The 24,223-nt window shown below is 39.6% G+C and overlaps 2 protein-coding genes across 2 annotated transcripts in view; one reads left to right on the forward strand and one right to left on the reverse strand.

Annotated features, from left to right (window-relative positions):
- Positions 1 to 24,223, reverse strand: part of RMI1 (RecQ mediated genome instability 1) — a 274,637-nt gene that overhangs the window by 135,670 nt on the left and 114,744 nt on the right. The gene's annotated exons all lie outside the window — the stretch shown is intronic.
- The window catches only part of KIF27 (kinesin family member 27), a 93,561-nt gene that overhangs the window by 48,895 nt on the left and 20,443 nt on the right, over positions 1 to 24,223 (forward strand). Inside the window, exons 10-13 of the mRNA XM_066256986.1 lie at positions 1,704 to 1,901; positions 12,938 to 13,045; positions 16,475 to 16,651; positions 22,149 to 22,364. Of these exons, the coding sequence (XP_066113083.1) occupies positions 1,704 to 1,901; positions 12,938 to 13,045; positions 16,475 to 16,651; positions 22,149 to 22,364 (699 nt within the window). The remainder of the gene's footprint in view (positions 1 to 1,703; positions 1,902 to 12,937; positions 13,046 to 16,474; positions 16,652 to 22,148; positions 22,365 to 24,223) is intronic.

A 24,223-nucleotide genomic window follows, 5' to 3' on the forward strand; every position in this document is an offset into this window, starting at 1 on the left:
CATTTGTTGTTCCTCTTAGTTATACATTCATTGGTTGTTTCATGTTTATTCTCTGACCAGGATTGAACCTGTAACTGTGGCCTTTTAGGATGAGGCTCTGACAGACTGAACTAACCGGCCAGGACCCTGATTATAATTCTTATACTCAATATGTAATAACCAGAATTACTGTTTTTCCAAGGAGGTTATTTATCTTCTACATCTACTGTTTAAGCCTTGTTTATGGATTTAGCAAAGATTATTTTTGTGCTCTATATCTTACACAATTATAATGTTTGAGATTAAAAGATTAAATGAGGCCCTAGCTGGTTAGCTCAGTGGATAGAGCGTTGGCCCAGCATGCGGACATCCTAGGTTTAATCCTCGGTCAGGGCACAGAAGAGAAGCAACTATCTGCTTCTCTTCCCTCCATCTCTCCCTTCTCTCTCTCTTTCCTTCTCACAGCCAGTGAGTGAGTGGCTCGATTGGTCTGAGCATCGACCCTGGGTGCTGAGGATAGCTCGTTTGATTTGAGCATCAGCCCCAGATGGGGGTAGATCCCTTTCAGGGCACATGTGTGCCCTGAAATTCATTTTATATAAAAAAAATTCTTTTATAAAAAATTAAATAAAAGATTATTAATAGGGCCTATGAATTACCATGTTCCTTTTGTTTCCAAGTTTCTTGTTCCATATTCTTTTCTGCTAAGTGTACTGATAAGGAAAGACACAGAACTTAAGTTCAAAAGAAATATCTCATATAGCAGAGGACCAAAGCAAGATCCCAGTGTGGTTTTAGACATTTCTGTGCCTTGACCTATCCATGCACAACTGATGGGGGAGGGGATGATGAAGATGAAGAGGATGGTGGTGGGGGTGAGGAGGAAGATGAATTTGACAGTTGCTAGATGCCTACAAAGTGTGACATACATACCAGTTGTTTTGTATGTGTTAATCATAATTTAATCCTTTTAAGTGGGTATTTTTACCCTACTTTATAAATGAACAAGCTAAGGTTTAGAAAGGTAAAGTAACTATAATTCAGTGTCACATTGTTGTAATGATAATATCAGCTTTCATTATTTTAACATATACCATTTAAAAGATCGAAATACGAGGGTTTCTTTTTGTATAATGAAGTTATTTCAGTTTGTAAAATAATTTTTTTGAATTTAAAAATTCTGAAATTGTATTCTTTATGTCTTAGATATATATAGTTATATGTTATGTTAATATTTTAATGCTAACTGGTATACTTTTGAGCATCTGCAGTAAGTACAAAAGACAATGGCAACCTATCTCATCTTTAAACAAGATTTTCAGTACTTGTATTGATGTGGGAAAGTCACCAAAGTGCTAGTTTTATCATTTTGCTCCAGCATTGCAATTACTATAAAAATTAAATATAAATTTAGTTTTGTATTGTTTTAATTTTTACCATGTACATATAATATTTTTAATTAAAATATTAATAAAAAGCAACAAGATTAATTTTATTGTTATCAGCATTAGGAATTCTCGTCATTCTTTATATCTGGTCAAAGTCACGGTGGTTGCCCAACTGTAAAAGTAGAACTGTTGAAAACAATTGTGAACCTATCAAAAATAAAAAATAATTAAAATCTAGGCAAAGTGCCTTTCCTGTCATTGAATGAAAAGTATAAGTTTACTTGAAGTTTGTGAGAGATGCAATTTTTTCTTTTGAAATATTCCATATGATTCCAGGTCTTACAGAAGAAGCAAGAAAACAGTAAGAAGTTGGCATCACTTTCTATCCAAAATGAGAAACGAGCTAATGAACTAGAGCAGAGTGTAGACCACATGAAATATCAGAAAGTACAGCTACAAAAAAGACTTCAAGAAGAAAATGAAAAAAGGAAGCAACTGGATACAGAAATTAAGCGGGATCAACAAAAAATCAAAGTAACATTGTCATACTTCCCTGCTAAGCATAATATAAAATGCTAGATGGCTCAAAGCTTAGGAAGCCAAGGTTTTGATTTATTTGGTTTATGAGATATCTAACCTTGTCCTGTCCTTGGCTGCTGTTCTCATTCTCTTTAAAGCTTTGTTCATCTACATAGTAAAACCTATTTATTGAATTCTGAATACTGTCTTGAAGGCTTTGACTTTACAAAAGAAAGTTCAGTGATAAAATTTTTCAAACTAGGGCCTTGATTTTAGTTGCAGCTGTCAAAAACACTTAAAGCCAACTTTCTAAATAACTTCTAACATTTAAATAGGATTTCCCATTTTCTTTTTTTTTTTTTTTTTTGCTTTTTTTTTTTTTTTGCATTTTTCTGAAGCTGGAAACAGGGAGAGACAGTCAGACAGACTCCCGCATGCGCCCGACCGGGATCCACCCGGCACGCCCACCAGGGGGCGATGCTCTGCCCACCAGGGGGCGATGCTCTGCCCATCCTGGGCGTCGCCATGTTGCAACCCTCCTGGGTGTCGCCATGTTACGACCAGAGCCACTCTAGCGCCTGGGGCAGAGGCCACAGGGCCATCCCCAGCGCCCGGGCCATCTTTGCTCCAATGGAGCCTTGGCTGCGGGAGGGGAAGAGAGAGACAGAGAGGAAGGCGCGGCGGAGGGGTGGAGAAGCAAATGGGCGCTTCTCCTATGTGCCCTGGCCGGGAATCGAACCCGGGTCCTCCGCACGCTAGGCCGACGCTCTACCGCTGAGCCAACCGTCCAGGGCCTCCCATTTTCAAAGTGCTTTGAAATGCATTATCCATGTGGCGGCAGGGAAAAAAGTACAAGGTAAAATGGTACCATTTCATTTATAGTGAGCAGAAGAGTGATCACACCTGTACATCCAACAGTTCTGTAGAATGGATTGAGATGGTATCAGCCTGGGCTTTGGAGCTAGGCCAGCATAGGTTCAAATTTCAGCTCTTATTATCTAGCTGGATCATTTATTGAGAAAATCACTTAGCCTTTCTGAGTGTTTATTTATATCTATGATGGCCTTCATCTAAGAAAGAGGAGGATGATCGTGATCGTAATAACAACAATAACACTTATCTAGTACTACATACCATTCTCTTCTGTTGAAATGTTAAGCCAAACCCCAAAACTTGGAACATAATTAGAGATTTCCTAGATATTTAATTTTGGAATAATTATGGAATATAATCTATTCTCAGATCTTAAAATAATTTTACAATTTAGTGATTAAAGGGAACTTAAAAATAGCGTTTAAGTCAAGTTACTGATTCTTTTTTTTTTTTTATTTTTCCAAAGCTGGAACCGGGGAGGCAGTCAGACAGACTCCTGCATGCACCCAACCGGGATCCACCTGGCACGCCCACCAGGGGGCAATGCTCTGCCCATCTTAGGGCGTTGCTCTGCCGCAATCAGAGCCATTCTAGCGCCTGAGGCAGAGGCCACAGAGCCATCCTCAGCACCCGGGCAAACTTTGCTCCAGCGGAGCCTTGGCTGCGGGAAGGGAAGAGAGAAACAGAGAGAAAGGAGAGGGGGAGGGGTGGAGAAGCAGATGGGCGCTTCTCCTGTGTGCCCTGGCTGGGAATCAAACCCGGGACTCCTACACGCCAGGCCAATGCTCTACCACTGAGCCAACCGGCCAGGGCCGATTCTTTTTTTTTAACAGCTTTATTGAGATACACTTTACATATCATACAATTCACCCATTTAAAGTATACAATTCAGCCTGGTCAGGCGGTGGCGCAGTGGATAGAGTGTCGGACTGGGATGCGGAAGGACCCAGGTTCGAGACTCCGAGGTTGCCAGCTTGAGTCCGGGCTTATCTGGTTTGAGCAAAGCTCACCAGCTTGGATCCAGGGTTGCCAGCTCAGGCAAGGGGTCACTCGGTCTGCTGTAGCCCCCTGGTCAAGGCACATGAGAAATCACTCAATGAACAACTAAGGTGTCGCAACGAAAAACTGATAATTGATGCTTCTCATCTCTCATCGTTCCTGTCTGTCTGTCCCTCTCTCTGACTCTCTGTCCCTGTAAAAAAAATAAAAAAAATTAAAGTGATTTAAAGTATACAATTCAGTGGGTTTTGGGATATTGCAGTTAATTTTTATAAGTTGTGGTAAAATATATATAACATGAAATATATTAACTATGTCCATTTGTACAGTTCAGTGGCATTAATTACATTCACAGAATTGTGCGCCCATCACCATCTATTTTCAAAACTTCTTTATCATCCTAAACAGACATTCTGGAACCATTAATTACTTACCATCTCCTCCTTACCCTCAGCCCCTGGTAACTTCTAATCTACTTATGTCTCTATGAAATTTCCTATTCTAGATATTTCATAAAAGTGGAATTATAAATGTATTTGTCCTATGTCTGGCTTATTTTACTTAACATATTTTCAGGATTCATCTACATTCTAGCATGTATCAGAACCTCATTGCTTTTTATAGCTGAGTAATATTCCATTGTATGCATATACCACATTTTGTTTATACATTCATTTGTTGATAAGACATCGGATTGTTTTCACCTTTGGCTATTGTGAATAATGCTGCAGTAAACATTGGGATACAAGTAATTGCTCAAGTCCCTGCTTTCAATTCCTTTGATATTGAAATACCTAGGAGTAGAATTGCTAGGTCATATGGTAAATCTACATTTAGCTTTTTTGAGGAAGCACTGTTTTCAATAGAAGCAGCACCATTTTACATTCTCACCAGAAATGTTATCAGGGTTCCAATTTCTCCACACCTTCACCAACACTTGTTATTTTTTGTTGTTGTTTTTTATAGACATCCAAGTATGTGTGACATGGTATTTCATTGTAGTTTTGATTTGCACTTCCCAAATGACTAATAATATTCAGCATCTTTTCATGTGCTATTGCCATGGAAAAAAGTTTATACAAGTTCTTTGTCTCTTTTTTTTTTGTTGTTCCTATTCCAACCTATTTTTTTCCTTAAGTGAAAAGTAGGGAGGCAGAGAGACAGACGCGCATGCGCCTCAACTGGGATCTACCCGGCTAGCCCCCTACCGGGCACTGCTCCATTGCTCGGCAACTGAGCTATTTTAGTGCCTGAGGCGAGATCAGAGAGCCATCCTTAGTGCCCCAGGCCAACTTGCTCCAACTGAGCCACTGTAGCAGGAGGGGAAGAGAGAGAGAGAGAGAAGGGTGATGGAGAGGGTTGGAGAAGCAGATGGTTGCTTCTCCTCTGTGCCCTGACTGGGAATTGAACCTGGGACACCCACACTCTGGGCCAACACTCTACCACTGAGCCAACCAGCCAGGGCCTATTTTTATTTTAAAAAATTTTATTGAATTTATTGGAATGACATTGGTTAATAAAATTAAGGTGAAAAGGTGAAGGAATTAAGCAAAAAAAACCAAAAACCACCCCTCATGGACACTCAACAGCATGGTGATTGCCAGAAGGGAAGGGGGTGCTGCAGGAGGTAGAAGAGGGTATGGGGGATGAATGATGATGGAAGGAATCTTTGTCTACTTTTGATTGGATTTATCTTTTGTTATTGAGTTATAGTTCTTTATATATTCTGGACATTAAACTCTATCAAATATATGACTTCCAATATTTTATCCCATTCTACAGGTTGTCTTTAAACTTTCTTGATGATATTTGATGCAGCAACGTTTTTAGTTTTTATGAAGTTCAATTAATTTTTTTATTTTGTAACTTGTGCCTTTGGTGTCATGTCCAAGAATCCATTGCCAAATCTAAGATCATGAAGATTTACATCTATGTTTCTTTTTTCTTTTTTCTTTTTTTTTCATTTTTCCGAAGCTGGAAACGGGGAGGCAGTCAGACAGACTCCCGCATGCACACGACTGGGATCCACCCGGCATGCCCACCAGGGGGCGATGTTCTCCTCTGGGGCGTCGCTCTGTTGCATCCAGAGCCATTCTAGTGCCTGAGGCAGAGGCCACAGAGCCATCTTCAGCGCCCGGGCCATCTTTGCTCCAGTGGAGCCTCCCTGTGGGAGGGGAAAAGAGAGACGGAGAGGGGGAGGGGTGGAGAAGCAGATGGGCGCTTTTCCTGTGTGCCCTGGCCGGGAATCGAACCCGGGACTCCTGCACACTAGGCCGACGCTCTACCGCTGAGCCAACCGGCCAGGGCCTATCTATGTTTCTTTTTAAAGAATTTTATGGCATTAGCTCTAATATTTAATAGGTCATTGACCCATATTTAGTTAATTTTTGTATATTGTGTGAAATAGAGGTCCAACTTAATTCTTTTGTGTGTGGACATCCAGTTGGTCTAGCACTGTTGAAGAGATTACAGGAGTCCTCGGGTTACAACAGTCTTGACATATAATATTTTGAGTTTATAACACTCGCTCCCATAAAAACTTTAAAAAGTTGAGACGTGTTTCAGCTTACACCATTAGCATCATACTTATGGACTATGTGGGCAAACTAATTTTGTTGCATGTGGCAGGAGAGTATGCAGTACCGTGTACAGTACAGTATATTTATGTCCTTTTCCTTTTTCTGTGGCTTAGTTGTGTTTTTTTGTTTTGTTTTGTTTTTTAATTGAGAGTCAGGGAAACAGAGAGACAGACTCATGCATGTTCCCGACCAGGATCCACCCAGCAATCCCCCTGTGGGGCGATGCTCTGCCCATCTGGGGCCACTGCTCTGTTGTTCAAGCAAGCAAGCTATTTTAGCACCTGAGGCAAGGCCATGGAGCCATCCGGAGGCCAACTTTGCTCGAACCATTCGAGCCATGGGTGTGGGAGGGGAAGAGATAAAAAGATAGGAGAGGGGCCTGACCAGGCTGTGGCGCAGTGGATAGAGCGTCAGACTGGGATGCGGAGGACCGAGGTTCGGGACCCCGAGGTCGCTAGCTTGAGGGCAGGCTCATCTGGCTTGAGCAAAAAGCTCACCAGCTTGGACCCAGGGTTGCTGGCTCGAGCAAGGGGATACTCGGTCTGCTGAAGGCCCATGGTCAGGGCACATGTGGGAAAGCAATCAATGAACAACTAAGGTGTTGCAACGAGAAACTGATGATTGGTGCTTCTCATCTCTCTCTGTTCCTGTCTGTCTGTCCCTGTCTGTCCCTCTTCTGACTCTCTCTCTCTCTCTGTCCCTGTAAAAAAAAAAAAAAAAAAAAAAAGGAGAGGGGAGTAGAAGCAGATGGTCACTTCTCTTGTATATTCTGACTGGGAATCAAACCCAGGACTTCCACACACCAGGCTGACACTCTACCACTGAGCCAACCAGCCAGGGCCAGCTTAGTTGTGTTTTATGTTTTAGATTATGATTTTACAACTGTGTAAAGATAGGTAAGTGACTTAGGCTAGAGTGTGTTTCAACTTAAACCAAAATTAAGGTTACGTCACTATAGTAGGAATGAAACTGTCATAACTGGAAGGTCCTTGTATTCTTTTCCCATTAAATGTACTTGATACCCTGGTCAAAAGTCAGTGACTTAGATTTATGGATTTCATTCATTTTTTAAAAAGTCTTTGTTTTTTATTTGTTAAAAAAATTTTTTTAAAGACTTTATTCATTTTAGAGAGAGAGAAATAAAGAAAGAGAGGAGGAGCAGGAAGCATTAACTCCCGTATGTGCCTTGACCAGGGAAAGCTGGGGTTTTAAACTGGCGACCTCAGTGTTCCAGGTGGATGCTTTATCCATTGTGCCACCACAGGTCAAGCGGATTTATTTCTTAACTCTCAGTTCTATTACATTTGTCTATACGTCTGTCCTCATGCCAGTGCCATAACTGTTTTGATTACTGTGACTTTGTAGTATGTTTCAAAATTGGGTAGTTTTTCAACTTTGTTCTTCCTTTTCAAGATTGTTTTGGCTATTGGAGGCCCCTTGCGAGTCCATATGAATTTAAGGATCAACTTTTCCATTTCCGCAAAAAAGGCCGTTGGAATTTTGATATGGATTGCATTGAATCTGTAGATCTAGATCTTTTAATGTAGTATTGAATCATGACAACATAATGTCTTCTTATCAATGAGCATTTGTTTAGGTCTTTAATTTCTTTTAGCAATGTTTTATAATTGGTGTACTAGTATTCACTTCCTTGGTTAATTTTATTCCTAGATATTTTATTCTTTTAGATGTTATTGTAAATGGAATTGCTTTCTTAATTTCCTTGAGATACTTATTCTTAATGATAATTATTATTATGGCAGTAGTTAACATTTATTGAGTTATTTACTCTCAATCAGTACTATGCTAAGCACTTATGTTAAGCTTTAACTCATTTAATTCTTCCTCCTTTATATGTTCAACTTTTCCTTTTTCTACGATCTTTCTTTAAACAACTTAGATTTTTTTTCTCGTCCTAAAATTATCCTTCTTCAGTTTCATACTACCCTCTCTCCTCTCCTTTATAACCAACTTCTTGGAAAAGGTTACTGCATTTCTATCTATTTTCTCTGCTTCCATTCATTTTCTTATCCTCCCCAGTCTGACTTCTGGCTCCAAGCTCTACCATCCATCTCAGAGCTCTGAGTTCACTAGTACTTTCTGTTATTAAAGTCCTTGTCTTAACACCTCGGTTGCACCTAGCACATTTCATTACTCCCTCCGTCTTGAAACCTTTTGCCCTTTGCTTTGACATTATTTTCTCCTTGTTTTTTCTGATTGGTTGCTTGTTCTCTGCCTTTACTAGCACATCCTACACTGTCAGTCCTTTTCACCTGGGAATTCCTCAAGGCCCCAGCCAGTGCCCTCTTGTCTTCTATACTCTGTCTTGAGTAACATCATCTTTTGCCGTGGCTGCATTTAAATTCTGACAGCTCCCAAACTCAATCTCAGATTTGCTCTTTGAGATTTGGATTCACATCTAACAATTACTATCTTCATTAGGTTATCCTGTAGGTGAATTTATGATCTTCCTTACTAATCTCCTTACTCCCTGTGTCCTTCATGGGGTAGAAAATATAGTTTTCCAATGTACTTAACATTATATGTCAGGCTATTCAGTTGGGTAAGCTAGAAATTTGGCAGTCATCCTTGACTCTTTCTTCTTGCTTTTCACCCATATCCACTGAAACACTAAATCCCATAGATTATATCTTCTGAACATCTTGAATTTGTTCGGTTCTCATTTCTGCTGCCAACAACCTAGTCTCTTTGTTACAGTCCTTCAGTGTGAAGATCAGACCTGCCTGACAGTTTTACGACCTTTGGTTCTCAGCTTCTCATCCCTCAGGCCACGGAGGGCTTAAATCAAGACATAGAACTCTCTAAATCAGGTGTCCCCAAACCATGGCCGCGGGCCACATGCGGCCCCCTGAGGCCATTTATCCGGCCCCCTGCTGCACTTCCGGAAGGGGCACCTCTTTCATTGGTGGTCAGTGAGAGGAGCACTGTATGTGGTGGCCCTCCAACAGTCTGAGGGACAGTAAACTGGACCCTGTGTAAAAAATTTGGGGACCCTTGCTTTAAATCTATGCTTAGGAAAGATAAAAAAACTTCTGGTCAGAGTGCATAGACTGCTGAAATGCAATTCTGCCTGCAACTTAAATTTTTTACATTGTTATATAGGACAGTTTTGTTCCTTTAGCCATATTTCACATTCTAGGGAAATGACCCATTTAAGGGATAGAACGAGTATTCCAGAAAAAGGATCAGTCTGCCCCAAAGATATAGTGAAGTTTGTACTACTTCATACACTAACAGAAAATCTGCTCAGTCCTGAAGTTCATCTTGTCCTGTGTTTGGAGCTAACTGACACACCGGTTTTTCCATTTTTTACTCAATTAAGCCACTTCCAGACTATGTGGAATTGACTAGTCAATTCTATGACTTCTGTACAGGTTTTCCTTAAAGCTGCAGTTCTTAACTGAAGTCCATGGATGAGACGAGATATAAAGGTATGGGAACCCCTGGAATTGTGGGCCATAAATGTGATCTTGGGCTTTTATTTATTTAAGCACAAATTTCCAAATCTATAAAATATAGTTTGTAGTAGTCCCTGGCAATAGGATTATTATGAGGATTAAGTGGGGTACTTAAGTAGATGTAAAAAGGCTAACATAGTACCTGGAAGACAATTATTTTAATATTGTAACAGGGATTACAATATAAAATAAAGGCAACAATATCTACTGCAACGTGTAGAAGGAATTATACCTACCGCAGTATTCTTTTAAAGCATATGTGGAGGAATAGGAAGAGTAGAGAGCTGCAAGTATAAGGTGCCTTTAAGCATCCTGAAGTTGCTGTGACTATGACAGAGGATAAGCTATAACTATGAACTAGATCTAGGGAAGCATGAAAATTGATGGGTAGTAAATATTATAGGGTCCAAATTCACTCATAATGCAGAGAAAATTTAGTCTCTAGCATACCTGTGTTCTTTATGAGATCCCCACCCTACCCAATTCATGTTATGATAATTGCTGGAAATGTGCTGGGAACTAACCGAATGTCTGTAAACTTTTCTGATAACTTAAACATTTCCTTTAAATAATTCTCAACACTCTTGAATAAGAACATTCGGTCCCTTAGCCTCTTACACCCTGTGCTTCTCTCCCTAAGATGGAATTCACTATATGTGGTAGCTGGGTATATAGCTTTTTATTACATCCTATGCAGTTGAGGGGGAAGTGGCCCCTAACTTTCAGTTGGTCCTTGGATGTGACTAGCTGAAATCTGTTCTCCGTTGTCCACCTTTGCCTGCTGGCCCCTGATGATGAAACCCATGGCTGGTGTGACTCCTACTCTTATCTTGCTGTCAGCTTGGAGCATGGAGGTGCTTTGACTTCATCTCATCTCCTAATGGCATTATAAATCCCTATTGAGCCTACTCGGTCTTCTACATAGCTTGGTAACCTTGTGGTCTGTTTTCACCATCATTTTGGGGGTCAAATCTCCATGATAACTGAGTTCCATTGGCTCTCAGCTCAGGGTCCATGTCACCTGAGGCCAAGGGGTCCAGTCTCTTTCCTACTGGACTTTGCTCTTTCTGCGAGGTTGGGCAATCCCACATGGCTGTGGGGCCCCTGCCCTGCAGTCTACACTCTCCCTCTGCCCTCAGTGATACATTGTCACCCCCTTTTGGGGCCAACTTAAGAGAGGAAAATGGGGACACATGTCTTTCTTATTATTTCTTTTCTTCTTTCTGCTGTTCCCAGGATTTGAAAATGGTACACTTCCATTTTACTTCCTTTATATCAGTACTTCTGAAATTACCTGTGGAAAAGGTACAATTTTTATTTTATTATTAGTTTATCATAGCCCAATATTTTTTCAAAAACATGAACTAGTAGAAAAATGAAACAAAAATTGCAATATATTATAAAAGTCCATCTTTTAATTTTTTAATTTTTTTTTTTTTTTTTGTACTTTTCTGAAGCTGGAAACGGGGAGAGACAGTCAGACAGACTCCCACATGCGCCGGACTGGGATCCACCCGGCACGCCCACCAGGGGCGAGGCTCTGCCCCTCCGGGGCATCGCTCTGCCACGACCAGAGCCACTCTAGCGCCTGGGGCAGAGGCCAAGGAGACATCCCCAGCGCCTGGGCCATCTTTGCTCCAATGGAGCCTCCGCTGCGGGGAGGGAAAAGAGAGACAGAGAGGAAGGAGAGGGGGAGGGGTAGAGAAGCAGATGGGCGCTTCTCCTGTGTGCCCTGGCCAAGAATCGAACCTGGGACTTCTGCACGCCAGGCCGACGCTCTACCACTGAGCCAACCGGCCAGGGCCAAAAGTCTATCTTTTAATAATTAGATTCAATAGACAAAACTGTCAAATTGCTATAAAAATTTCTAAACCCTTTCAATTTTCTGTATATCTGTCATAACCAGTAAGGGACAGAATGTGAACTGTCCCACTTTGGTTCATGGCCTCCTTTCTGATTCCTGCTAACTGTAGTGGTGAAAGCAGCATCTTCTCTAAACCTCAGGAGAGTACTGTGAATATTGGGCCTCTTGACGTGACTCTTAAGATGTGGATGGAGCCTGACCTGTGGTGGCGCAGTGGATAAAGTGTCGACCTGGAAATGCTGAGGTCACCGGTTCAAAACCCTGGGCTTGCCTGGTCAAGGCACATATGGGAGTTGATGCTTCCAGCTCCTCCCCCCTTCCCTCCCTCCGTCTCTCTCTCTCTCTCTCTCTCTCTCTCTCCCCCTCTCCTCTCTAAAATGAATAAATAAAAATAAAAATTAAAAAAAAAAAAAGATGTGGATGGAATTTGGAAAATACTTGTCACAGGACCATGATCTGTCTTGTAAGGCTATTCTCATGCTGCAGAATCTGGTATTTGAAAGCCAGAAATGGACTAATACTTTTCTTTTTACATTTCTATTGTCATAAATTCTAATATCCCTATGGCAGATGGGTGCTTTGAGTAGACTGACATGGGTTCAGAAAGGCTCAAGAGAAAAGCACATTTATAATTTTTATATTCATCCATGTTATGTTAATGTGTAACACTGGGAAAGAATGGAAAAAGAAACCGTAGTTTTGTTAGAAAACTCAGTTTTTAAATTTTCTTTTACGTATATTTTATTTAGAGAGAGGCAGGGAGAGACAGAAACAGGAACATCGAGCCATTTCTGTATGTGCCCTGACCAGGGATTGAACTGGCAACCTCTGTGCTTCAGGACGATGCTCTAACCAAGCGAGGTTTCTGGCCAGGGTTTACTTTTTATTGATTGATTGGTTATTAGAGAGACAGAGGAAGGAAAAGAGAGGAGGAAGGGAAACATTCATATGTTGTTCCACTCAGTTGTGCGTGAGAAGCATGGTTGCTTCCCATGTGTGCCCACCACCTTGTTTTGGGACGATACTCGTAACAGACTGAGCTAACCAGCCAGGGCCAAACCCTGATTTTTGCTGTGAGTTTTATTGCTTCAGTGAGGGATTAATGTTATTTTCTTCTCAAACAGCCCCAACCTTCATCTCCTCACTTTCTTTCTTTTGCAACTGAGAAAGTAAATGTTAAGATGATTATTTCATAAATATTTAATGATGGTCACATAGTAAAAACCATAAGGTGTTTCTGACTTCTGTTTCTAACAGGAACTGAAGTTAGAAGCAGAAGAAAGTCTAAAACTGAAAGCTGGGGACCTTGATGCATTTAAGATAAAAAGGAGAAAAGGTTCGTTTGGAACTACAGATCAACTCCAGGTTTGTCAATTCTATTTAGTGCTTTTTGGTCTTCTATTTGATAATTTTCTAAACGCAGGTAAAAAGTGGTGAACACTGAATAAAATCTTCAAACATTAGATTTTGCCATTTGAGGGTAAAATGTCTAATATTTCTTCTGGAACATTTCTGTTTTTAAAAAATTATTTTCTCGCCCTGGCCGGTTAGCTCAGTAATAGAGCATCGGCTTGGCATGTGGAAGTCCTGGGTTCAATTCCTGGCCAGGACACACAGGAGAAGCGCCCATCTGCTTCTCCACTCTTCCTCCTCTCCTTTCTCTATCTCTCTCTTCCCCTCCTTCAGCCAAGGCTCCATTGGAGCAAAGTTGGCCTGGACACTGAGGACAGCTCCATGGCCTCTGCCTCAGGCTCTAGAATGGCTCTGGTTGTAGCAGAGCATCGCCCCCTGGTGGGCATGTCGGGTGGATCCCTGTCAGGCGCATGCGGGAGTCTGTCTGCCTCTCCCCAGTTCTCACTTTAGGGGGGAAAAGTTATTTTCTCATCCAGAAATATACTGTATTATTATTTCTGTAGAAATCGGTTTATTTGAATGCTGTGGATTGTAAACATGAAATCCATGTTGACTAGATTGTTTATTCCCATGGAATCATATATTTCTAAAAATCATAGCTTTCCATTCATTTTATATGCACCATATATACTATATTAAAAAGCTGTTGTTTTAGCGCTACATTTTAAAAATGAAATTCATAAATATCAAACTTTAAAGAAACAAAATTTTAATTTTATGTAAATTTAAATTATCAGTTCTAAAAATCGTACAGAAAAATACTATACTTAAAATTGTAATTATACTCGGCCCTGGCTGGTTGGCTCAGCGGTAGAGCGTCGGCCTGGCATGCAGAAGTCCCGGGTTCGATTCCCGGCCAGGGCACATAGGAAAAGCGCCCATTTGCTTCTCCAACCCCCTCCTCCTTCCTCTCTGTCTCTCTCTTCCCCTCCCGCAGCCAAGGCTCCATTGGAGCAAAGATGGCCCTGGCGCTGAGGATGGCTCCTTGGCCTCTGCTCCAGGCGCTAGAGTGGCTCTGGTCGCGGCAGAGCGACGCCCCGGAGGGGCAGAGCATCGCCCCCTGGTGGGCAGAGCATCGCCCCTGGTGGGCGTGCCGGATGGATCCCGGTCCGGCGCATGTGGGAGTCTGTCTGACTGTCTCTCCCCGTTTCCAGCTTCAGAAAAATCCAAAAAAAAAAAAAAATTGTAATTATACTCAAATGCATATACATCACCTTGATTCTGGAAAATTTATTCTCTTTTCTTAAATGTTATACTTTAATAGTAAAATTTAGTTCATGAATGTACAGCAGGTCCTCCAATAATGTCATTTCATTCAATATAATTTCGTTATAATGTTGATGAGATGCCTTAGGAACTTAACTTTTGTTTATATCAATCAGCCAATGGTAAATTGGTATATATATATATATATATATATATATATTATAGTTTTGCTTAAAATTTCAGAACCTACCAATGATGTTAAGGGAGGACTTACTGTATTCCCAGTTCTTTATTTTACTAGTGTATTTTAGAAATTGGTTAGAGAGCATTTCTGGTGGAGAGGGCATGGGGCAGGAGGTAGGAGAGGTAGGAATGCACATAATAGTGAGAGTTGTTTTTCAAAACGTTAAGGATCTAAATTTTAAAGAAATACAATAAAAAGCTTCCTTTCATTTGTACTGACTGTTGAGTTAAAAAATAAACTTTATGTTTTTTAATATTGTAAAACAAACACCCGTTTTTCAGAATTTGACTCTAAACCAGGACAAGATTATGTTAATCAATATGAGTATTTAGAGAGCTTGTAACAGGACAGTCATTTGATACAAAGTTCCTTTATAAGAGGAAAGAATTTAAGATTGGAACTGTATGATAGGAACTTTTTCTATAAAAAGAGAAAAGACAAGTCAAGAAATTTTCGTAAAACTAAGATACAGTGAATTACATAAATCATAACTTTTATATCAAATGCAGAGAAATCCATTTTTTATGGTTTCCTTAAAAGAATCTGTATTATGTTAGCAGACTCCTACACATTCTTCAAAGTACAGCTAAGTATTACTTACTCTGTAGGGCTGGCATTGACATTTCTTCCATTTTCCAGACAAAACCAATCCCTCCATTTTTGCTTACATGGTACCTAGGAATTAGCATTAATTATCAACAATAATTTTTTGTTTCTCTCCTTTTAGGATGGAGCTTACAAAAGCTCTGTCGTTCATCTTGCAAACTCATAGTCAAGGAATGTTTGTAGAATATGTTTAATTGCTATGCTAGACTTCATAAGGCCTTATATATGATAGCTGGACATAACAAAACTAAAGTATTTCTGTAGTTGCTCTGGGTTATCCTTTCTGTTCCTAAAACTTGTAGAGCTACTGTTTTAGGCTTCAGTATGGTTTGGATGTGATAGTGCTATAGGACCATACTCTCTAGGTCTGGATGGAAGACAGATAGCTCTGGACTCATTTTGCTGTGGACACCTTGCTCTTGTTTTCTCATTCATATTTACTGTCTCCTTGTTTTAATGCAGATTTCTAGGAACCATTTTTTAATATCAAGTTTGAGAAGAACTGGAAAATAGTACTGTATTGATTTGTTATCCATTATTTGTTGTTTAGTTGGCATTGCTTCATTACTGTGAACACAGTGCAGATGAGTGCTTGGTGGAGTTCATCTTGGACAGTCATATTCCATTCATATTTTTGTTCTTGTTTCTGGGCATCCTTAGTTTAAGAGAATAGTAAGATATTTGGTTTGGAAATCTTCCTGACTGTATTTTATTGTATAATTATTTGGTGTTGACTGGATACTGTGCAGAATGGATTTTCATGGTCCATCATCAGTGTCTTCCACTGTGTGTATTCATTTATTCACTTTATTGCTTAGTTGATTGAATCAGGCATTTATTCAGTCATTTAACATTTTATTGAAAGCCAATCATGGGCCAGGCTTTGGGAATACAAAGGTGAAAAGTACAGCCCCACAACCAATCAAGGATCTCAAGTTGTGGAGACAGACTGTAGAGCAACCGGGAGGGTAGGTGCTGTGATGGAGGTATGCACCTTTATGACAGAAAAGGATCCCCAATGTGTTCGCAGAACTAACTCCTAATATAGGTAAAGAAAATTGTCAGCCCTTTCTTGGTCAGCCTAAAAACTCTCACACTCTAACATATCTGGGGAGTACATTTTAATTCCTTATTAAACAACACAGCACGATGTTAACTGGAACCACATATTTCTAGACAGTTTTAGACAGGAACACTATATTGTTACTTTCACTAGTAGTTTTTAAATGTTCATTTAGGTGTTTCAGTCAATCTGAAATTATATTACCATATAAGTTTTATGGCAGAAGGATAACAAATAACATTTCTTTGGAATTTTAATGTAGAAATTGGATGAGCAAAAGAAATGGTTAGATGAAGAAATAGAGAAAGTTCTGAACCAACGCCAAGAATTAGAGGAGCTGGAAGAAGACCTAAAGAAACGGGAGGCCATAGTTTCTAAGAAGGAGGCCCTGTTACAGGAGAAGAGCCACCTGGAAAATAAGAAGTTGAGATCTAGTCAGGTATTCCATTTAGTACACTCTTTCATTCTTATTGTAAGTCATATAAAGTTAGGATTTTTCCTCTTAAGAAGTAAGCCACTGTGAAGTCAGAAATCAGAAGAAAACTCTTCTTCTGATTTTTAGTGTATTTTGCTTATTATGGCTTATCTAATGGCTACACCTAAAATCTATTGCAAATTTTAAGTAAAGTGTTCAATGTTCTGCCAAGTGTGATTTATGTATTATTAACTTTTTCGGTATTTTAAAATAGTAGTAAAATATATATAACTTAAAATGGACTGTTTTGACCAATTTTAAATGTACAGTTCAGTTGTATTAATTATATTCACAGTGTTGTACAACAATCACTATTCTCTATTTCTAAAACTTTTTATTATCCTAAACAGAAACTCTGTAACAAGTAAGCAATAACTCTCCATTTCCACTGGAAACCTCTATTACTAACTTTAGTGGATATTTTCAAAATAAATTGTACTGTTTGATGCTATATACTGAACATTGGTAATCTGGAAAATGAGACTTGAAAATGATGTAGCTATCACTGCTACCCAAAGCTAGAGGTTTGAAGGGTTTCTATAAAAGATTTTTTATTTTTCTGTAATGATTTATTCTTTTAATTTTTAAATTTTTTATTTAGAAAATTAAATTTGGCCTGACCTTTGGTGGCGCAGTGGGATAAAGCGTCGACCTGGAACACTGAGGTCGCCGGTTCGAAACCTTGGGCTTGCCTGGTCAAGGCACATATGGGAGTTGATGCTTCCTGCTCCTCCCTCTTCTCTCTCTCTCTCTCTGTCTCTCTCTCTCACTCCTCTCTCTCTAAAAAAATCAATAAATAAAATATTTTTTTAAAAAATTTAAAAAAAAAGAAAATTAAATTTAACAGGATGACAAATTGATCAATAAGAGTACATAAGTTTCAGGTAATCATTTTTATAGCATTGGAACTGTTCATTATGTTGTATACCCCTCACCCAAAGCTCAAATCATTTTCCGTCACCTTGTATTTGTCTCTCTTTATACCCTTTACACCCCCATGTTTATTTTTCAAATTATAAACACTTGGGGACCTTTACAAAAATTTTTGTTGGAGGACTTGGATTTTATAGCCAAAGAAGTGGTTTCATGAAGAAGTTTGCCTCAATTTCAAGTTTTGAAAAAATAATGATTGGGAAGAGAACAGAAGGACCATGACATACATTTTTTGATATATCTTTGCATATCTTCAGCTTTAGCAACAGCAACAACAGAATCTAAAAATGAAGCTGGCTTGCCCCAGACTTGAAAAGGACATTTGTCCACACCTTTGCCTCTAGCAGGCCTTGAGTTTGAGGTCAGTCTGTATATTGAATCAAGGAACAGAGGATCAGTGACCTGCCTCTTTATTAGATGTGCCTTTCAGCCAGAATCTAGATCAGTAGGATCTGAGTCAGCATGTTCTTAACCTTTCCACTTCAGTATATCAACTAGACCAGGATAGGGACCTATACTTACCTCTGCTCTGTTCTCCATTCCCCAAACATGTGGACAGATAACTAGCACCAGGCTTCTAGACATAGGGGTAGAGGCACCTCCTCCAGCCACTCTAGTGGCTGGTATTATATCCAGGTAACATGATCACACTGGCTGTCAGGATGAAGTTTTAAAAGCTGCCCCTCAAAACATGAAAGGGGATTACCAAATTAAAATATCAAGTGAGTAAATAGAAAAAAATAACCTAGGACCTTTATGATACGTTCTGTATCACAAAAGAGGAAAAACACAAAAAGAAATGAGGAGGAAAATATTTTTTTCTGGAAATAAGTTCATTCCATGATACAGAAAAAAAATGAAACCATATTTTATACTTTCTACAAGATGTAATATATAGGATCAAGAATGTACTGAGAAAAGTAGAGAGTACAAATAAATGAAACACACAGTAGATCAAAGCAAAATTGATTCTTTGAAGATTGTGTTAATGAAACAGAAGGGAAACATGAGACTTATAATACTGGGTTCTTTTCTAAACAAAAAGCATGAAAAGATTATATCTTTTTTCAGTGCTTAAGAAATATTTACAAGAATTGATCATATGCATTTTAGACAAGGAACATAATAGTTGAAAACTGTATCATACCATATATGAATTCAACTACAAAATCAGTCAAAGACCTAAATATAGGAGCTAAAACTAGAAAACTTTAGAAGAAAACAAAACTTTGTGACCTCGGGTTAAGCAGTGGTTTCTTACATTACACATAAAGCACACACAACTAAAGAAACATTAGCTAAATTGGACTTCATCAAAATTAAAAACATTTGTGATGCAAAGGACACTACTAAAAAAGTGAAAAAAGAACCCACAGAATAGGGGGAAATATTTGCAAGTCATATTTCTGATAAGGGACTTTATTTAGAACATATAAAGAACTCTTACAACTCAATAATATAATATAAAGAAAATCCAATTAAAATGGGCAAAAGATCAAACACATTTCTCCAAAGAAGATAAACAAATGACCAATAAGCACATGACAAGCTGCTCAACATCCTTAGCCATCAGGGAAATTCAAATCAAAATTTCAATGAGATACCACTTCACACCCACGAGGATGGCTATAATCTGAAAAATAGATAATAAATGTTGGCAAAGATATGAAGGAATTGGAACTCTGCTGGTGGGATGGTAAAGTGGTTCAGTTGCTTCGGGTAACTATTTTGCAGTTCCTCAAAAGATTAAACAAGAATTGCCACATGACCCTGCAATGACTCATAGGTATATATCCAAGAGAAGTAAAAATTTATCCACACAAAACTTGTGCATGAGTGTTCATAACAGCATTGTTCGTAAGAGCCAAAATATGAAAACAATCTATATGACCATCAACTGATGAATGGATAAACAAAATGTGGTCTAGCCTTACAGTGGATTATTCGGTAACAGAAAGGAATGAAGTAGTGATACATGTTACAACATGGAAGAACCCTGAAAACATGTGAAGTGAAAGAAGCCAGTCACAAAGACCACACATTGTATTTGAAGAAAGAATAAGGACATTTTCAGGCGAAAAAGGTATCTCCCTTCTAGCTTGTCTCAGGAAACAACTAGAGGATGTACTCCACAAAAAAAGAGGGAATAAACTATGAAAGACTCAGGACTGAAAATATGATCTAACACAAAAATTCCCAGGATAATAGCAAAGGAAAGTCCCAGAACAACTTGTCCAGTGTGGCCAGAATATGGATGTTCCAGGCAAAATGTTTCCAGAAAAGAATGACATAAATATATTTCCTGATTTAAGTTTCATCAAATGAAAAAATTGTGTTGAGAGGAATTTTATAGTTCTACTGGAGAAGAATTAGTTGTAAGATATAAATAAAAAGTTGTATCAGATGGCTATATAATCATTTTTTAGTAGAGTGTTCAGATATAAACAATATTCACATGGTCATGTAAACTGAATATTGACTTAATGAAAAACTATTATACATATTGGGAGAATAGAGGGAGAAGTAGGAAGGAGAAGGCATCAGAGTGCTAAATCCTTATCTCCCATAATCAGCAGTTAGTAGACAGTATCTAAAGTTGATAACTGTTATTTAGAAACATGAACATGAACACCAGAAGAAATAGCTACAACATTGAAGATGGTTGTTTTTGGGGAATAGGACTCAGGTGAAAGGGTAGCATAGGGGATGGCTTTTTTAAAAAATTATAAACCTTATGGTAGTATGTAAAATTACATTGATGAAAAATATTTTAAAAATTAATTTAGTCCATAATGAAGATCTCCATAAATCTAATTGGCCATATTTTCTGACCAGAATGAAACTAGTAGAAACAAACATTTAAACAATAACAAACCAAATCTCAGGCTCTAGGAAATTTTAATATAATTAGTTCTACTGTATAAATAGGCCAAAGAAGAAAAGTTCAATTTAGAAAATATGCCTGACCTGTGGTGGTGCAGTGAATCAAGTGTTGACCTGGAACACTGAGGCCACCAGTTCGAAACCTTGGGCTTGACTGGTCAAGGCACATATGGGAATTGATGCTTCCTGCTCCTCCCCACTTCTCTCTCTCTCTCTTGTCTAAAAAGAATAAAGTCAGTCTTTAAAAAAAGAAAAGAAAATAATAAGGCCCTGGCTAGTTGCTCAGTGGATAGAGCATTGGCTTGGCATATGGATGTCCCAGGTTTAATTCCTGGTCAGGGCACATAGCAGAAGGGACCATCTGCTTCTCCCCTGCCCCTCTCCCCCTCTCTCCTTCTTCCCCTCCCATAGCCAGTGGATCAATTGGGTCAAGTCTGGCCCTTGGCGCTGAGAATAGCTTTGTTGAAGTGCATCAGCCTCAGGTGCTATAAATAGCTCAGCACTCAGGCACTGGCCCTAGACGGGGTTGCCAGGTGGATCCCAATCAGGGTGCATGCGGGAGTCTGCCTCATTATCCTCCTCTCACCTAAAAAATAATAATATTTATAATAAAAAAATACTGCCTTTTAAAACCTATGTTGTGTAGCCTGGTGTGGCCAAGTAATACTTGGTATTAAATGAATTCCTTTTTGTTTTGTTTTGATTTTTTAGAGACAGAACAGACAGGAAGAGAGAAAGATGAGAGGCATCGACTCATAGTTATGGCACCTTAGTTATTCACTGGTGGCTTCTCATATGTGCCTTGACCAGGGGGCTCCAGCTGAGCCAGTGACCTTAGGCTTCACTAAAGATCCCATGCTCAAGCCAGCAACCTTGGGGTTTCAAACCTGGGACCTCAGCATCTGAGGTTGATGCCCTGTCCACTGCACCACCACTTGCTCAGGCTAAATTCATTGTTTGAATTTTCATTTAAAAAAAAGCCATTCAGCCTGACCTGTGGTGGCGCAGTGGATAAAACATCAACCTGGAAATGCTGAGGTCGCTGGTTCGAAACCCTGGGCTTGCCTGGTCAAGGCACATATGGGAGTTGATGCTTCCGGCTCCTCCCCCCCTTCTCTCTCTCTGTCTTTCTCTCCTCTCTCGGTCTCTCTCTCTCCTCTCTAAAAATGAATAAAAATAAATAAATAAATTTTAAAAAAAAGAGAGGTACTTTCTTAAAAAAAAAAAAAAAAAAGCCATTCAGCCTGACCTGTGGTGGCGCAGTGATAAAGTGTCGACCTGGAAATGCTGAGGTCGCCGATTCGAAACCCTGGGCTTGCCTGGTCAAGGCACATATGGGAGTTGATGCTTCCAGCTCCTCCCCACCTTCTCTCTCTGTCTCTCTCTCCTCTCTCTCTCTCCCTCTCTGTCTCTCTCCTTTTCTCTCTCCTCTCTAAAATGAATAAATAAAAATTTTTTAAAAAGCTTTAAAAAAAAAAGTCATTCAGCTCAAGATTTTAGAAAATGAGGTTGCCTTATCCATGGAGAAAACAGTAATATAAAAGCTAAAAATATATTCATTTAGTAATTTCTCTCATTTTTTTCCTAATAATATGCAGTCTGGATTTCCAGTAACTTTCTTGGGTCTTACTGATTGTCTTTTTAGGCCTTAAACATGGACAGTTTGAAAATATCAACTCGCCTGAACCTTTTGGACCAAGAGTTGTCAGAAAAGAATGTGCAGCTCCAGAGCAGCACAGCTGAGGAGAAAATAAAGATTTCAGAACAAGTTCAAGCCCTGCAGAATGAAAGAGATCAGCTACAGAGACGAAGAAACAATGTGGATGAGAAAGTTAAAAAGGGTAGCGTGCTGTCTCCTGAAGTAAGTCAGTACTCTTTGGAACTGGAAGTGCTGTATGATGGCTCACTTGGATGATTTCCTGTCTTATCACTTAAACATAAACGTGGTAAATCTGGTGAACTTTGTTTCCTTGAGACTTTGTCAGATGTAATGAGTTTACCTGGCACCACACACAGGGCCCCTTCCTGGATTGCCAGGGATGGCGAGACTAACACTCTCCCCGAGTCTGGCCTTTCTCAGCCAGGTTTCTCATCTGAACTCAAAACAATGATTTGAAGGGACTCTTCCTCTTATTTTTTCCAAAGAGGGCACCTTTATTCTCTCTGTGCATCTTGCTTGAATGATAGTAGGTAACTCATTACTTACAATGGGTGCCTAGGGCATAAGGTTAATTCTTTCTGTTACCTTGGTTGAGAAGAGTTCAGAAGCACATTCCTTCCAGGTACATGCATAAAATTCAAATCCCAGTAAGAATACCCTTTAGTTAGTTTTCTTTTAAGGGCTCATATAGCTCTTCTCCTTTATTTTTTTAATTATGTAAAAGATTTCATTTATTGGCTATCAAATTACCCCAGAATGTCTTTTTTCAGAATTTTATCCAGTTGGCAGTGGTACCTGTACCTTACTTGATCAGACAAAGATGAATTTTTGAGCCAGAATTTTCTCTGCGAATATTTATTGTTGGTGTCCTGTCATTACCAAAGCAAGAGAAAATTGCTAAGAGAAAGTGAGTAGCTGGGAAACATGCACTTTCCTGAATCTTGTAGTGTTTTAGATTGGACCCAAGTATGAGAGGTAGTTAAGGGGGCTGGTTAAGAAGGGATAGGAGAACCTGACCTAGCGGTGGTGCAGTGGATAGAGTGTCAGACTGGGTACAGAGGGCCCAGGTACGAAGCCCTGAGGTCTCTGGCTTGAGCGTAAGCTCATCCCCCCCTGCACTGGCTTGAGTGTGGGATCATAGACATTACCCTATGGTCGCTGGCTTGAGCCCCATGTTTGCTGGCTTGAAGCCCAAGGTTGCTGGCTTGAGCCCGAAGTCGCTGGCTCGAGCTCGCTCTGCTATAGCCCTCTGGTCAAGGCACATATGAGAAAACAATCAGTGAACAACTAAGGAGCTGCAATGAAGAATTGATGCTTCTCATCTCTCTCCCTTCCTGTCTGTCTGTTCCTCTGTCTGACTCTCCCTGTCTCTGTCACAAAAAAAAAAAGGGGACAGGAGAAAGGATTTCATGTTAGATTATTGCTCACTGAGTTGATGAAAGGTACTGAAGACTAAGTTGATTGAGGGTGATGTGGCATTATGAGCCTCTGCTGCCCTGTTTTATAACAACTCAGGTAGCCACGCAGAGGAGCACAGAATCAGACTGTCTTCCCGAGACTATTTAAATTGGAGCCCAAGCTTGTAAATTTGAAGGTATGAAAGCCTAAGATACAGCAAAACATAGAAATATATATTTAAGGAATTCTTGCCTGCTCAGGATTCTTACTGGGCCCTGTGGAAGAAACAAAAAACAGCAAAAAGCATTATGCTTTTGTTGAGAAATTCATACTCTTATCTAGAGAAAGGAGACAGAAGGATGACAAAACTCTAAACCAGGGGTCCCCAGACTTTTTACACAGGGGGCCAGTTCACTGTCCCTCAGACTGTTGGAGGGCCGGACTATAAAAAAAACTATGAACAAATCCCTATGCATACTGCACATACCTTATTTTAAAGTAAAAAAACAAAACAGGAACAAATACAATATTTAAAATAAAGAACAAGTAAATTTAAATCAACAAACTGACCAGTATTTCAATGGGAACTATGCTCCTCTCACTGACCACCAATGAAAGAGGTGCCCCTTCCGGAAGTGCGGCGGGGGCCAGATAAATGGCCT

The sequence above is a fragment of the Saccopteryx bilineata genome, chromosome 2, assembly GCF_036850765.1.
Source record: "Saccopteryx bilineata isolate mSacBil1 chromosome 2, mSacBil1_pri_phased_curated, whole genome shotgun sequence".
In the NCBI taxonomy this organism is placed as follows: domain Eukaryota; kingdom Metazoa; phylum Chordata; class Mammalia; order Chiroptera; family Emballonuridae; genus Saccopteryx; species Saccopteryx bilineata.